General features: G+C 34.4%; 1 protein-coding gene across 13 annotated transcripts in view; it reads right to left on the bottom strand.

Moving 5' to 3' along the window:
• Nucleotides 1-17,543, bottom strand: part of HDAC4 (histone deacetylase 4) — a 71,416-nt gene that overhangs the window by 39,863 nt on the left and 14,010 nt on the right. For 3 of the 13 annotated variants that reach the window (XM_073093561.1, XM_073093562.1, XM_073093569.1), the window contains exon 1: nt 11,815-12,144. The exons of the other annotated variants lie outside the window; for them this stretch is intronic. In XM_073093561.1, coding sequence (XP_072949662.1) covers nt 11,815-11,833 — 19 coding nt within the window. In that variant the 5' untranslated portion in view covers nt 11,834-12,144. Of the gene's footprint in view, nt 1-11,814; nt 12,145-17,543 lie in introns of those variants that run through there. 13 annotated transcript variants of the gene reach the window in all.

Raw genomic sequence — 17,543 nt, 5'->3', positions numbered from 1 at the left:
CAAATAAACGTGTATAAAACATTAAGTATATTATGTATCGGTACAATATTATTAGCGTGTAAATATACATTTTGAGAATCATACTAATAATAATATTCGTCATTATTTTAAGTACTAATTGTAATTTTTTTTTTAATAATATTTTTATGTATTTTTTTTCAGGCGAGTTATGTGTAACATCTATAATTCTACACTCAACACATATTATTATACCTACTAGTGACAGTAAAACAGAATTCTCAACACAATGAAAGCGATAAGCTAATACCAAAATAAACATGAGAGAACAAATTACCAATCCTGTTTACACCACTAAATATAGACTAACGAGCGATGAAGCGCTAAATGCGCTCCAACACGACGTAAGGATGTGTGCACATACGACAAGGTACCACACACCACTCCACAGATCATTTGTCAACGAACCTTTTTAATGTGCATTATATTTGACATTTCTTGACATTACAGAAGGTTCGACCTTCGACCGTAGGCACCACCGTCATACGTTTTACACCTAATAAGAGTTTAGCGCTCCTACGTTCCGGTTTGAGAAGTGTGGTAAGAGGCTATAGTTATCCACGTAGTCAGTTACTCGGTCCTCAAAGGTTTTACTTTTCTCAAGTTTAGGACAGATGTCCATAGGAGGTAGTAGCTACTTATCATAAAGTAAACTCCATCCTCGTTGGCTACTAGTAGAAGATAGAACGTCAGAAATTAAAATTTTACGTTTATAAATTGTATATTTAACTCAATGATAAATTGTGTTACAACGGCAATTTGGCCCCTCACGATTAAAATTCACGCCCGTCTACAAGGCCTTCGAGAAGTAATATATGTATTAGAATTTATTTATCACTTGCTTAAATAATGAAAGAGTAGGTACATCGCAATGGCAAACCTTATACATATGTGTATGTACATGTTTAGACATCCGTTAAGGCACTAACGGATGTCTAAACATGTCTTAGACATCCGTTAATATAATTTAAATGTGAAAAATCTACCAAATAATAATTTAATAATCTAATGTTAATGTGTGTAATGTTTTCTAATGTATATCTTAATGTAAGTTATTATCTAATTTTTATTCTAATTGACTCAATTTGTACGCCACCATGTGGCAAATGTGAGATTCTTATGTCTGTAACCAACATCAAATTGTAACCACATAGCAACAAATAAAGATAAAGATATTTCAAATGGTAGCTGCAGTTATATGGAATAGGTATACCATTAACCCCGTGTTTTCTTAGAGAGGACTCGCGTCCAGCAACGAAATAATGCCGATAGATATTTTCTGTCATTCGCCCACTAGCCATTCTGTAGACTCGTCTGCCACAAAGGAAAGCAATTCAATCAACAGTCAATGTGCGCGACATGGAATTTATCACTTCCAGTTGAAAGTTCCAACCACACGGCGATGGTCCGCGGGCGCGCGGCACAAATTACAAAGTTTGCATGTGAGCGGTCCGCGTGCAGGCGCGCAGTGTGTACGCGCCGTTACGGTTAATTGCTCGGCGGACAGATAACGTCTATTTATAGTTTAATAGGTGCTGCGACACGATTTAATACAAATACTCCATTTTATATAACGCTTTACCCCGACACAAGTCCGGCTTCGGATTGGCAGAGATATACCTACTACTTGTATATATAATGTGTATTTTTAGAACCAATAGGTAAGTACATATATTTTATTTGTTTTGATGTATAGATTTCACTGTGCATGTGAGTTTCTGCTGCTTGCTTGTGTATACGTACATACGATTCGACATTGCTATCTTATATTAATACACAAATATTTGGTTATTGTGAAGTAAACATTTTTTTATCAATGAAAAAAATATATTAATAAGAATAGTACATCAAATTTATATGTAGCACTGCTAATGAACTGTTATGTAATAAAACTTTAAAATAGCAACCCGGAACTTTACATAACATTGTAGAGTCTGACAACTGTAGTATCTCAATTTGACTTGACCTTTTAATAACCACAAACACCGAGGGATAAGTTATTCAATTAGCGGCCCATTCCCGCCCACTTGGAATGCTTAACATTTAGTATACAATGTATTTTTCTAAACAACTCCTTTAACAGGTAAACAGCAAACCGCCTGCGTCGTCTTAGCTGTTTATGTAACGCTTAATACATACAAGTTCCTAATTGTACATGACAAATTCAGATATTTTGAGCAATGGGCCTCCGACTTGAATTATTTCTATTTATAAGAGTAAGATTAGTCGAAGATACCAAATGGCCAAATCATGAAGACTTATTAGTCATTATTTATCGTACGTATCGTAGAGGGAATAACTGACATTTACATAACATCAGTGACTAAATTTCACTCCACTCGAACAAAATGTATAAAGTTGTAAATGATTAGCCATAATTGTTGATATATAGACATAATTGTTTTATGACCTTTTTCACTAAATAACTGAGGAACTTACTGTAAAAGCAGCAAACCAACGTGAATTATTGTAACCATTAATGACTTGCGAATTCTACGAATTGAATGTTATTCGAAGAAACTATTTAATACTCAGAACCGCATCAAACATGACAACATTATTTTACCTATTCTACTTGCTTGAAACGGATTTGCTCGTTGACATCGTGTTGGTGGCAATATCATCATAAGCTCATTACTGTCCCACTGCTGTGCACAGAACTATTCTTTAGAATGACATAAAGATAAGGAATAATTCACCACACTGATTAAATACGTACTTAAGAGATTACCTTCGAGGAATAATAAAAAACATGAGTGAGAATTCACGGTGAGTTTTCCTTCACATTTGAAGCGTATAACTTTACTCGTGATGTTTTTGTTCACTGTTAAATCAAGTGACAATTAATTTCTAAAACGTACATGTACATGTGTAAAATGTGCATGAGTTCGACAAAACAAAGGTGTGGTGTGTCTGGTATTTGGATTTCAGACCAAATTGGTGGACTGCATGCTCGTATGCTTCTTCCATATTATAAAAAAGGGCCCAGGCGTAAGAAATAGAAATTCATACCACTAGGTTATACGAGTAACTGCTCTGTCCCTGTAGTTCCGGGACTAGAATAGGGCTACGGTATCCCCTCCCTGTCGTAAGAGGCGCCTAAAAGGGGGCTCCAGGGTTGCGGGCGGCATGAGTGGGAGCTCGAACCGTCCAGTATGCTACCCCGGGAAGGACGGCGGTATGTGTGGTCGCATACCGTCGTAATCACCAGATGTTGTGGGAGGAGCGAACGCTCCCCTAGGGCAGAGCCCGATCCGGGCATCGCGCTTGGAGGACGAGGGTTGTTTCGTTAGAGATCCCGGAGTTCTCCAACAAGCGCCAAGGACGGCCACCGGGGGGGTTTTAGTGCGGTAAAAATCGCACATAACCCGACGTCGCCCACGTCGTCGGGTACCCTTTGAAGGTTTCCCCCTCAAAAAGAAATATAAAAAAAAAGGTTATAATTGCTCACAAATGGTAGTCATATGATCCGATATCAGGTTCGAGCCTAATATAAGGTGCCAATAGTGATCTCGTTTTACATTGCAGTAAATTCGAAATTATTTTCTTTTTTGTGATTCTACGTGGCTGCTTGTAATAACAATAAGCTTTAACATGTTTGTGGACTAAACAAAAAACGCAGACAGTTATAAAAATATAATGGTACATTGATACACTTGTTTAAACACAAGGTTAGTGAAAAATGGCTCATTTATTTCGAGTAGCTAGCGGATTCTGTTATTTAATACTGTTCGAAGTGCCAGTAAATTTAATTTGATTCTCAAAATCGCTGGCTTTAGTATACGTAAATTTTACGAATTTTAGAGACTATAAAATTTAATTAATTCATATGAATTATAGGCATTACCTTCCTTCTGAGGCAGTCGCATAGTAACTATGATTAAAGAGACGAAACTAAACAATTAACACTATTCACGCCGCGTCCTCGCTGGCCGTGCATGCATATTTATTTTTATTATAATTGTTAATTTTCTATTACTTCACGAAATACAACAATGATTTAAAAATAATTACAAAAACAAAATAAAATATATATCTATTTTTTTTAATAAAACTGTTGTGTTATTAAATTATTATCTCATAATGAAAAAAAATATCATCTCATAATAAATGATTTAGTTAAGTTACACTTCAATAAGTAAAAAAATAAGTAGAGTTACATTAGCAACTATAAAGGACATTCTTTTTATTTGTTTTTTTTTTGACAGAACATGAATTTAACGATACCTTACATGATATTGAAAAACAATATGAAGAAAAGGAAGTAGCCGTGGCCTTTGAAAGGAAAACACTTGACATTTTAAATGAACTTATCTAAGAACTCCGGTGGGAAATAATGAGAGACATGTAATCGGTATATTATTTCAGTAACAGTAAGAAAATACATGTGCCCACGTTCTCCGCGTCCCACGGACGCTAAAGGTCACAGTAATCATCACACCAACAGGAAAAAGGAATGAAACACGATGAAACAAAAGTATCAATTTTTGAACAACAGATACTGTATCCGTATTTCAAGTGTTGCTACCTAAAACTCTGTATTATTTCATTAATCGTACATTGCTTTGATATCTGAATAAAAACAGCGTGGTAAGCGAGAGATTGAGGAGTAATCTACATTCAAGCAATACTAATAAATATAAGATAGACAAGAGAGTACAACTTATTAAACAAAATAGGAAGCAATAATAAGTAGACGTCGAAATATATTCCCTTTTTATTAAACGTACAAAATACCGAATACCAGTATCTACATTAATTATATTTTAAAGAGCCAAGATTACCGTCCTTGTATGCACTATATGCATAAACAGGTAGATATTTCAATATTTTCATAATTAAACACAGACAAATATTAAAATAACATAAAAATAATTAATTTTATTCTCGGAAATCCATAGAGTAAAATGTAATTAACTAAAGATTTACAACTTTCTGGTCGAGAGCACGTCCAAGAGTGTTGGAAATTGGAATATAAGTAGTGAAAAACTGCGGCTGCAACAGACTTCCCTTTCCGAGTCACGTCGATACGGAAACTTTAAGTAATTTCACGCCTCGGTGAACACCACAAATATAAAGCGACAGACTCATAAACTTACGACATCTTTACGACCGATAAAGTCTAAATTCATCAGTCATATTTTGTTTGATGGAGGAATCAAGTTAGACCAACATAGTGGCCATTCGGACCTGTGTATTAATTAAGTCATTTTAAGCACATTCGCTATATTCGTATGTTTCGTTGAACAACTCAATTAATTGATGACGGAAGACAAATATTTGTAACAACAAGACATAGTTTTTACTGGTGTTGTTTACTTAACCGCATAAAACACGGAAACCTATCAGAAAACATCGTTCTCGTTCTCGAAGGACCACAAGGCGTAAAACTTATTATTGATAGATGATTAATGACAGTTTACGTTCTTTGTACAGTATAACATAATTAGTAACTTGGCGAACGAGTGTTGTTCGACAGCTGAAGTAATTTAAACATGCCCATATTTCAAATTCCCATATTATTTCTAACTAGAAATAACTGTTACAAGAATTAAGGTAGTATTGATACGACTCGAGTAGAAAAACAATATCTATCAATCAATTACATACACAAAAATGACTCGATTACAGTCACAAGGTAACCTAGAAAAATTGATAGGCAGCTAAGTACCGCGGCAGCAACGCTGTCTTCGTAGATGTCAAGATCTTGACATTGATTTTTTTCAGGCACCGGAACCGCGACCGCGAGCCACTTGTACAGGAGTCGTGACCAATATTTATTTCCTTGAGCAAAATAAAATGCATTCTTTATCTGATCATGTCAAACTGATACTCGTTTCTACGCATTTAATTCTCCGTAATAATATTTATTTTCAATGTAATAATTTCTTTCACTCATTGCAAATTACGAGCATGACGAGGACCAAGTTGAACGCGGTTTTCGGGAGTTTATTTATTTTTTGCACATTAAGCTATTGCAGATGAATAATGATGACAATGGTACAAAAACTAGACAATAAAACAAAACAAAGAGCAACGGGACATAATTTCAGCTTCATGAAGAACTAAACTTCCTAAAGAAAATTAAGATTATACAATGACTTTAATCGATTGAGAAAGATAAACTAAATCGTGCTGCAAAAAATAAATTCTTCATTATTTTTACAGGAAGATTCACAGAGTTCAATGTCGTATTTAATGTATAGCGTCATTCTAGACTGCATACAGAGCCAAAGGTAATAGGTAAATAGCACTATAGGGTAAAGGTAGGCACAGGGCACATGCATTACATTGAAGAATCAATATCATTTGTAAATAAAGTATCACGTCTATACCTACTTAATAAATTTAAAATTGTGCTTCAATGTGTTCGTTCTACTACAGTTAAGACAGAACCTTAAAAGATTGTCCTAAGTCAGTTTATGTCTAACATTCAATGCTTTATTAACATATAGAGTTGTGCTTTTTCGTATTAATTTACAAGACAATAGTAAATTATCTTTTCTTGAAATATCATATCTAGGTACATAGGTATAATATATTACAATTAAGTAATTTGCCTTTAATAATAAATTTAAATATAAATTAAGTTTAATGAATACTAAAATAGTTTCATTTTATTTTACTTCCATTACCGAATTAATTTATAATACATATACATATACAAATTGGATATTCGATAAATTATTCAACGTGCTTCAAGTAATACATTTAATTTAGGAATGGTGTTTAAATGTATTATTCATTACTAGAGGTACCTACTTAACGTTTTGATTTATGTAGCAGAGTTAGAGAGCACATAAATTACATCTTACATGATTTCCGATGCTATGCTTATCCGACAACTTTTGCCTCCTTAACCTTTATGCGGATTGGAATTCAGATACTATCAGTTTCTATGAACAAATACATCACTGTCACTGAAGAATGTCATGGCGTACGTAATCGCTGTTCCTGAAGGGAATACAATCAATAATGGCAAATTGGACACACATAGTAAGTTTTGGTTAAGGAACAAATTAAATAGATATCAGGAATTTCTTATACGCAAAGGAGCGACATTTAACCACCTCTTCTACATAAAGATGTCGGTGAAATCTAGGCTTGTTTATAGACATTACAAATATAAACTCGACGTCAAACTCTTTTAAAATTATTCTACACTCTTTATCGGGGATATTGTCAGTGTTCAAGAGATGAATAAACTGCAAATATGTTACATTTCAAACTTGTAATGGAATTAAAGAACATGATAAGGATAAGGTGGTAAATCGCTCTTGTACTTATTATTAAGACTGCCTTGCATTTGATATTTTCATTCACGTTTATCAATAACGGATGACCCAAATACTTTATTACCGTTTGTTAATAAATTAACGTCAATGCTAACCCGCCTTAGTCAGAATCAGCGCAATAGTCGCAATTCGTCACACTTATGACAATATGAATGAATTGCAATAAAATAATAGCTGAATCATAAATATTCAACACTCCAATGAGGTTAGTTGTAACACTAATATTTAAGGCAATTAAAATGAATGCGCAACTTAAGAGTCTATCAGGAGTGAGAGAAATAACCAATTCTAGATGAAGCTGTGAATAATCAGTCTGAAAGCATGTCCTTCGTTCCCCAATACATCATGCGACGATTTGTCGCTGTCTAGACTGTAGCCGACGTGCGCGTTATTTTAGTCGCAAAACTGCGCGTGCGTCATTTACCCTGACGTAACGCGGAAAAAATACCGTCTCAATTGTCATACCGGCACCACTGAGACGATGCATTTGTTTTTACTGAGAGCACTCAGAATTATATATCTGATTATATTTGCAATAAAATTCCATTTGTAACAACCAAATGGAGCAAAGAGTCGATAATGGGTCTCAACGGCTCGCCTTGAGAGACGCTTCTGTTCCGAAGAAGACTAAAAAGGATTGAAAAGAGAAAGAGAGACAGAGAGAGAATAAGAAACAAGATAAATTTGAAATTATGGCATATCTTAATTTACAGTTGCACGATTACCTTTCTTATTTTTCTAAGACACGTTTAAGAAGGCAAACGACCACACAACTTTACTTTGTTGATAAGACAAGCAAGTATAAATATTTTTATTCTGATAACATTAATATTTTCAATATGTTTCCAATATCTATCTAGGTAAATTTATCAATTTTACCTTATCAGTATGCAATGCGAATACAATTACTAAATATGTAAATATTGCAAAAACATAACATTATTTATGACAAAACTTTGGAATAAACAGATCAACTTATTATGCATACCAATATAGAGTTGCATAACTATTATGCTGAAATGCAGTAATTTAAAATCTTTAAAAAGATTTATTGACTTTAAAATGTAACAGCAATCGTATCCAGAATAACAAATATGGTTTTATTGTGTTTATGATTTCCTCCTTTCTTGTGACACGTATTCAATTCGTGCACGTATTAAAATATTTAATAGATAAATCTGGAAACGGCACTTAATAAACTGGACTTGCATTTTTATTCATAAGTGCGCCATGACAGCATTAGCTATAAAACGTTTTATTTCTTTCTGTTAAATTATATTAAAATAATACAGTTATTAAAATGCAGCTATGAATCGCTTATGAATAATACTTTTTATAGGTCTGTGACGCACATGGAAAACCTTGGTTACCAATAAATTCGTTGATGAAATGTTCACCGTTCCGTGGGTACCTACTTCAAATCAAAAACTGTTTGTCAATTTCCTTGTTTGTATAACATAAAAAACGAGTAGTGGGTCAGGTGTGGTGGGAGAGCGATGATTGAGGAGTGAGGTATGTGTGTCAATGTCTGGGCGAGCGCCATCCATCGCGGGGTTCCGGCAGGCGGGGTCGGCGGCCGCGGGTCGCCGCTGCGTCTGCGCCTCTGGAGCGCGAGCGGCCCGGGACTGGTTCCGCTAGCGCCCGCAATCCGTCCGGGACCCCGCAATTCACAACTCCGACTACTCAACGATCGGACGTGATGCCTATCGATTTTCTTAAGGACACAGTAACGATAAAATATTTTGATCAAACTATAATTGCAACCGCGTAATGTCCACGAGGCGATCTAGCTCACGTTAACGGTTGGGTCTTAACTCCAGGCAGTGGAGTTACTAAATTATTTTAAGTCTCTGTCTGGGTGTGGACACTCCACACATGTATCTCTGGCGTGTAAAATGGCGTTCAACTCTGCATTCAAGACTAAAGTGCACGTGACATAATCAAAACACAACGTTCATATAGAATAATGTATTTTTGACTCGTGTCCTAAAGTACTGTCTGTGAAGAATGATATTCAGAAACGGTCGATTACGATATTGTCGTAGTTGTTTATGTTTAATCGGATTATCGTATTGTACTGAGCACACATGTGTAATCAACGATGAAGCTCCAGCTCCTTTAATGGGAATTTTAAACGTTATCTTTATCAATAAAATTTATACATTTTATCGCATTGTAAAACGATTCGTAGCGATAAAGTCGGATAACATCTGACAAGTGTGAGATTAGTTAAGTACAAGTGCAAAACTTAAGCGCCGAAGTTAGGCTCTACACGCAAACCCTGATAACTAAACTCCCTGATAACTGCGGAACAAAACAGGAAGTGTTTTAGTTTGTCAATTTTGGAGGATTGTATTAAGCATTCTACATCATTTAATGATAAAAATTGCATAGAAAAAGAAAAATAAGAGTTTATTCTTACTGCAATTGAAGTATATGTACGTTCCGTTGCAGAAAATTCCAAATATGTTTTTATTTCGGAGAAGTATAGAGAGAATGCTGGAAATAACATTTAATCACATGAAATAAAATCATACAAAACATCTTCAATACAAATTGTTTCCTATCTAAGCAAGAGCTGTAGCACCAATACATGGTAAGCTTTAGTAGCCGCTGGATTTCATTAAGTACTAAAGTATTATACTAAATAATTATAATGATTAAAGAAGCAAGAGAAAGTAGCAAAATCAGAGCAAAAGTATTACACAATGCAGTCCTTAATTTTGTAACATGTGTAAAAGACTAAACACGTCTTTAATGTAAACATACATTTCATAAGCTCACACACGAGTAGAACTTGATTAATAAAACTACTTTAAGACCAACTTCCTTGCTGCCCGTTATCACAGAGGCGATAAGGAGCTTTACATAACCGTTTAATTTTAGATGTTTTGTTGCCATCGTTATTGTACGTGGAGAGCAAAGGTCTCGGTAAACAAGAAACGAGAATTCATGTATGTATTATAAAAACATCACGTGAAACGTTTGAATTAATTGAATTAATGATTACGGTAATGTTGGTTGAAAACAGAATTAATGTAAAAAGTTGTTTGTTTTTTTTTTACTGTGATCTGTTTATTTGAAAATAATATTATTATGGGCATGAATGCCATGAAATCGAATAGGAGTCTGTACGTTTAACATATTTAAATGTTATTCTTAAGGTAACGGCTGTGTTACATATGAGATCATCTTAGTCTTCAAGAGTAGCAACTAGTAAGGAATCTGTGATCGGCTTCTGGCAGAACCCTTGCTCTATATGGAGTTATGGACTGCATGCTCGCTACTATTGAAATGATCCAGCTACCTTCTTGTAGTTATGAGTTATGATTTACGAAATGAAATATTTATCAAATTGAAGCTGTGAAATTAAATTTAAATATAATTTTAAATTGATATGCAAATTCAAGCATTTACCAACTTTATTTATAATCTTATATTTTTAGTTAAGCTTTCACTTTGTCGTAAATCAGTAGCCTTTTTTAATGTACAAGATTTTATAATATAGACATAATAATAAATAATTACCACCAGCGATCTTTGTCCTTATAACAGTGATGTGATATTAAACAATCGACGCTATTCTAAAATCTAGGATAATACTTATTTAATGATGAGATAATAAATGCTCTGTTTGGATGATTATATCACCGAAAAACGATAAAAAAGGAATCTTTCCAATACAAAACAGACAAATTGACATTTCGACTTTTTACATTAGCATGCTGGCCTTGGATTTGCTAAGTAATAAACAATGAGCATACTCTGCTCACGTTCATGTTATAATCATCTCACGGAACTTCGAGAATTCCAGGCAGTCTAACACCTTCGAAGGCCCGTTATCAGCCCTAATCGGAATCTTGATTTCAGATTATGACGCACTTTTTTAACTTTGGCAAGTAATGAGTCACGAGTCCAAAATATATCTATTTTGGATCCTGGATCAAATGTAACAAAATCTACACTAATGCGGTATGTCTTCTGAAATTAAATGATACATATAAATTAAATAATTTGCGCCAGTACAGAGCAAGAAAATGATAAGGAACCGAACGTGGATACAACACGCACACAAGCGAGCTTTGTGTTATTCAAACAACTGAACGCTAACACATATAGCGAGATACAAAAATAGCAACACCGATAGCGCAAACACACTAACACACGCCCACACGTTGTACGTGAACTGTAATAAAACATACATAGGCATATCGAGTGCGCTATGTACAAGACACAATTTCAAATGGTATCATTGGAGTTGTTTATACGAGTCACCGACCGCAGAACCAATTTCAAGAATTTGCACCGGGATGTATGTGGAGGCATTTGAAAAACATTGAGGAGAAAGCTATACAAAAAAATGTAGGTCTAAAACGCTATAACGACGAGCTATCCGTTTGTGAGTGGAGGTGGGCTCGTTCGATCGGACGGGTACCGGTTCTGTCTGGTTCCATTACCGAGCTGGTGAAGAGTGAGGAATGTGCAAGGATTGCGGACTCACCTATATTTATGACATACATGGCCTGGGAGCGCTCGAGCCGCTGCGCGTGCTCCACGGCCGAGTAGAGTCCGGAATCCACTTTAAACACTTTGTAAAACTGTAACACAAACGGTATCCACTGCGACTAACGCAAGCATCTTATGTAGGCACTGGCACTGCCGACGAGCGGCGGGTCACGCACTAGACACTAGACGCGGCTGACACGCACGGACCGCAGGCGGACACTGACTTACTGGCTGGCCGGCTCACGGCTGAGCGGGCTGAGTGGCTGCGCGCGCGCCTCGCGACGACCGGAGCGCCTCGCTTCATTCACTCGACAGCCATTCAGCGCTTGCGGCGACTACGAGCGCTGCTCGCGATGACGCAAGTCATTTTTTGCTAAAACGACGAAAATCTTGGCAGTGCACAAAATATCGCGTGTACAGAGCGAAATGCAGCTCTTTCCAAGAATTGATTCAACACTCAAGTCAAAATAAAAAAATGACCCAGTGCGTACCTGTACCAAAAGTTTTGAACTTTTGTTTAGCATTTGTTTGCAACTATAGAAGTGCATGCATTGTCAAAATGTAAAGTGCCTACCTATTATGGGTCAATGAATAAAACGAAAACCGCCGGAAAATATCAGTTGTGTGGAATCCTCACATTAATTATATATTTTTATAATAACTATAATAAATACACATTCTGTAAAACTTTCATGTGTATATATTATTGTTCAATAGATTAGCCCTGTTACAGACTCTAATTATATTATTATTTGTGTGTTAAACTGTACAACTGCGAAATGTTGGTGGAAAATTACATTATCAATAATACGAATAAACAATAATAAATTACTTAAAACAATCGAAGTATATTTTGACTACCCGAGACGTAATTGATATAGCGTGATGGCAAAAAGTGAGGTTTTTGCATTAGCCGCTGCACAATAACACAACAACTGCAGGATTTTTTTTCCATCCTTTATCTACATTGTTTTATGACAAGTCAGGGCGACATTTCATTGTGAGGCTTACATGGAAATTTTATATCTGTTGGAAATATTTATCAATACAAATATGTTTTTAAAAAATACCAGTTGCATCAGACTAATAGTATTACAGTTAGTTTCAATGGAAAAATATATAGGGTCCCTGCATTAAGTGCATCAAATGAAATTTTACAACCGGACAACAGAAACGCCGAATACGACTTCAAATTAGTAAATAGGTAAATGCTAATTATACCAGCTAATTTAGAATCTAGCGACCAATCCAGCTATTGTATGCAAAATTTAATGTGATTATTTACATTATGCCAGCACCCTAAAAGCATTATTCAAGTTAATTATGATCTAATTGAATTTAATTTTCATATAATAAAACTTCTGCATTTGACTACGTATCCTACGTGTTCACATAATTTTTATGTCAATTGAGGATATCTCAATTACAACCAAAGTGACAGAATCGGACCTCGTTATAAAAAAATTCTTCTCAGATGATATATTCATTGATATAAATATTGATAAGATAACAGAACCTTACGTCAAATCAAGTGATGTGTAATCAAAACCTACGTCAAATCGATATAATCAGTCATTCTTTCTACATTTTTCGATGCAACTATTTTTACTTTCTTATAACAAAAGTTCAATCTCACCAAATATAATCTTTGTAAGCTCTGATATCCGGTGAGAAAAACCAGGTCATATTTGACCCCACTGTAAATCAAAACGAGGTTTTAGGCAGTTACAGTAGAGGTCGCGTTCCGATCCGGTAGTAGTTTAAGAAAATTATTGTACCTGACAATTTGTAAGTGCCGTCGTTGGCCTATACAAAATAAATATATTTCATTTCATTTCATTACATTTTACACCACACAAAATTTATTTTTGGTTTCATGAAAAAATACCACTACAAAAAAGCAATGAAATAAACTTTCCACTAACAAACTCATACTCAGGCTTCCATATCGGGATTTCCAGAAGATGACGCCAGTTTTCTATCTATGTTACGAAGGAAGATAAATCCAACTTAAAACATAAAAGTTATACACCATTAATTATAATTAGGTCGGTCCTTGCTCAAGCGTGCTTTTGTATGAATATGAACTTATCAGTAATCAGCTAATCAGTAATCCTTTATTGCGTAGGTAGTATTATAAAAATAAATTGAACAATACATTAATAATGTGTCACCAGCTCACTAGTCAAAAAGACCCGAAACGTCAGTCACGAGCTCAACAATCCATTTTCCTTCCTTTCATATAAATCAAAAGCATATCGATATTATATTTATATTATTTGTTATTCCTCATTACACTATTAAATCAAATTTTATCACATTCTAGAAGGTTAAGCTTCAGAGCGCTATTCAGGAGATCAAAGGATCACAAAACAAAGTTATTAAGGCAGTAACGTCACTGCGTCTGAATGATATCAACATATGAGAATTATTATTAAACAATTCTCGGGGAATGTTTATTTTATATGTTCTGATATAGAACGACATGATTACGTTCAATTGACTAAAATTACAACGATCTGTTGCTTAAGAGTAAGTAAAGACTTTTTACATCGCTTCTAGTTTCCAAAGAGAAAACGATTAACAGTATTAACACATACTTTATATACATCTAGCTATATAACATTCTCTTTTCAAATTCTTTAGAAAGACACTCGATCAATCTTATTGAAACAAAATATGTTATGTTAAAAAGGTTTTAGAGGTCTCACTACAATGAGTGAACCACTGCACTGCACTTTATATATGACACTGTATTCTTAGAAATTATGATACACTTCGGCGGGACATCTTTTAATGTATTTTATCTATTTAAAATTTAGCTCTTCAAATTTACCTATAATAATAATTTGATAGATTAAAATTCTAATTCTCCACAGACCAACATGTTTATTTCAGTCACACATCCATCTTGTGAGGTAGTCTTATTACACTTTTTTGTAATTTAACCTTGTTCATCATTATTTTAAGTTAAACTTAAAAATAAAGGTGTCTGTTGTAAGTCATTTTTGATGGTTACGAGAATAAAAGCAAAGTGATGACCTATTATAAAACCGAGTATCCCTAAATGTTGCGGTTACTGTTGAATTATACTTCTATGCGCTTCAGGTACGTCGACACCTTTGTTTGCGGCGTTATTTTCTTAGAATATATTACTTAACCTTGTTTGATACGTGTTCTAATGCTGACGAGGTCACCGAGTTACTAACATCAATATATGTACTTATAAGTTTAGTCATCTTTTACTACCGCCAAGCATGTTGTTTTCCCTTACTGTAAATAAACATCCTGTTATGTGAATAAAAACATAATTGAGATGGCTTTAATTAATTACTTGTCAGTGAATTTAAGGTATTTTGATATTTTTATCCGGAAAACACAACAATATTTATGGTATTAACAAACATTAAATAAAATATAATTACAATGCCAGGAATGTTAATTTCTGCATAAAATTACCATGACACAATATTTTTCCGAACAAGTATGATAGGTAGTATTATTACAGTTTACTAATCAATCAAACATTCCAATAAAGTATTATTCCTCTCGTGGAAAAATGTTGGAAGACAAGTTAAGTAGGATACCCAGAAGATAAGGATGTAGTCACAAAACAGTGGATTTCAAAGAACGGAGGAAACATTCAACAAGATCTATTAAAATGATTCCCTACACATCACAAATCAAATCTCCGCTATCCTATACAATGTTGACGACTTTTTCATTAATTACTATCGTTCATTGCTCATGCTCACCACCAAATCACGAACGACAAACAAAGAACTGGCGCGCGTCGTGTACTCCGGGCGTGATGTAACCAACAGACTTCGAACAAAACATGCGTAGTCGGAAACCGTTGCGAAATAGTGTCATTTAAAATGAATTTTGTATATAATTTCATGGAAAAAGCTGGGAAAGACGTCATTTCTACGACACATCTGCGCGGCCTCGACTTTGACGCCCGGAGATAATTCCGTAACTCTGCCAATTTGCTCTCGTGCGCCCAAGTGAACCCTGTTCTTTAACATGTTTTTATTAACTCGCTTTCTTCTTTGTCTACTTGATAGTTAGATACTAAATTTGTAATACATTTTTCAAACGTACACTGGCCTCAAATTGAGCTATATACAATGCTGCTGATGCTGAGCAGATGACAATGCAATAGAAGTGTTATAGAAACTTTCGCATCCAACAAGCTTTGGTTTTTTTTGGACATCTAAGCTAGGGCTAGCTCGTCCAGGTTCTGAACAAAATCGTGCTGAATTCGATTTATCTATTTTTAAGTCAGTGCTTTTCTCCATGTTAATACGCAAAATTATCTATCGCTTTTATATTCATATACGCCAAAATAACCAATTGCAGTGAATCTCAAACAAATAATAAAATATACCGAATAATGAAAATGGAGAGTTGGAAACAGATCAAGTTTTTCTTTGCGAAGCCATTAAAACGTTTGTTTAGAAGCGAAGATGTGCGAGTGTCAATTACATAATTAGGTTATAAATAAAGGATTAGATCAGAGTCGGGGATGATCGGCGCCCGCGACTCACTCCTGGCGCCTACGCACCGTATTGTAATCAGCTACGTCTCTCACTAGCCGAAATCTCAAAGTTTAAAACAGAAAAAATGCGTGGGATCGCAATATAAATTATGAGTTAATAATGTTGGTATTAAAGTATGATATTATGGATGTAACACAACTCAATACTATGATATAACATTTTATTTTAGTGTAAGATCCACAGTGAAAATATTATATCATATTTATACATGTAAACGGTGGTACAGTATGTACCTAATTAAATGTGTCATTTGTAAAATTTTCTAGTGACTCAAATATGGCATTAATACTGCATGCAATGGACACTTTACCAATGCATAGATATTTGGATCCTATCGTGTTAGGTTTTCCTACTTTGGACAGACAAATTTTAATAGAAAACGAGTTGAGATCTATTTTTAAAATCAAATCATCACACACATTTTATAAGAGATAAAACCGTTAGGTTTCAGCTCGAATATGCAATCAAAACTTTTTAATTACTGGATCTTCCATAAAAATCACAATAAAATTGAAAAGAACAATAAAAATCTAGAAATACCCACTATTCGTTTGTTAGAAAAACAAGTAGTAGATATTTAAGAGTGATCAAGAACACAATGTACCACAGAAATTACAGCTTGTTTCTATAATACCTAAAACTTTTATGATATAACTTTTAATATAAACAAAAAACGTTTGATAAGGACACATGATAATGTTACAAGCAAAGGAGTCAAAATAGCATCACAAGGAAATGTCATAGACAAAAATTAAGTCATAAACGTTAGTAATAATAGCATGGACATCATAGATTAATAAAGATACTTCGCCGCCTTGAAATTGAATGAAGCAACAAACGGCTTATTAGTAAGTTCTTTTTTTGAATTCTTGAGAAATGAAAATATTTTTAGAGAAAATTAACGAATAAATAACTAATACTGCGTAATTTACATAATAAATAAATATTTACTTCAAATATTTTAGGGACATTTTAGCACGGAGACGTGACAAAACTTTTTTACGCAAGTATCTCAAAACTGGGTACATTTTCTTGTTAGGAGTGAGTAATCTTTACTAATCTATGATGGACATCTAAAATATTGATGGTATAATCGACTTCTAGTGGAAGTGGAAGCCAAACAAAATATGATATAAATCGATAGGAGGATCATAAGGTTGGT

This window comes from Epargyreus clarus, unplaced genomic scaffold (assembly GCF_041222505.1).
Source record: "Epargyreus clarus isolate Ecla_fem2 unplaced genomic scaffold, WU_Ecla_fem_2.2 ptg000004l, whole genome shotgun sequence".
Taxonomy (NCBI): domain Eukaryota; kingdom Metazoa; phylum Arthropoda; class Insecta; order Lepidoptera; family Hesperiidae; genus Epargyreus; species Epargyreus clarus.
This window is presented reverse-complemented; position numbering and strand designations above follow the sequence as displayed.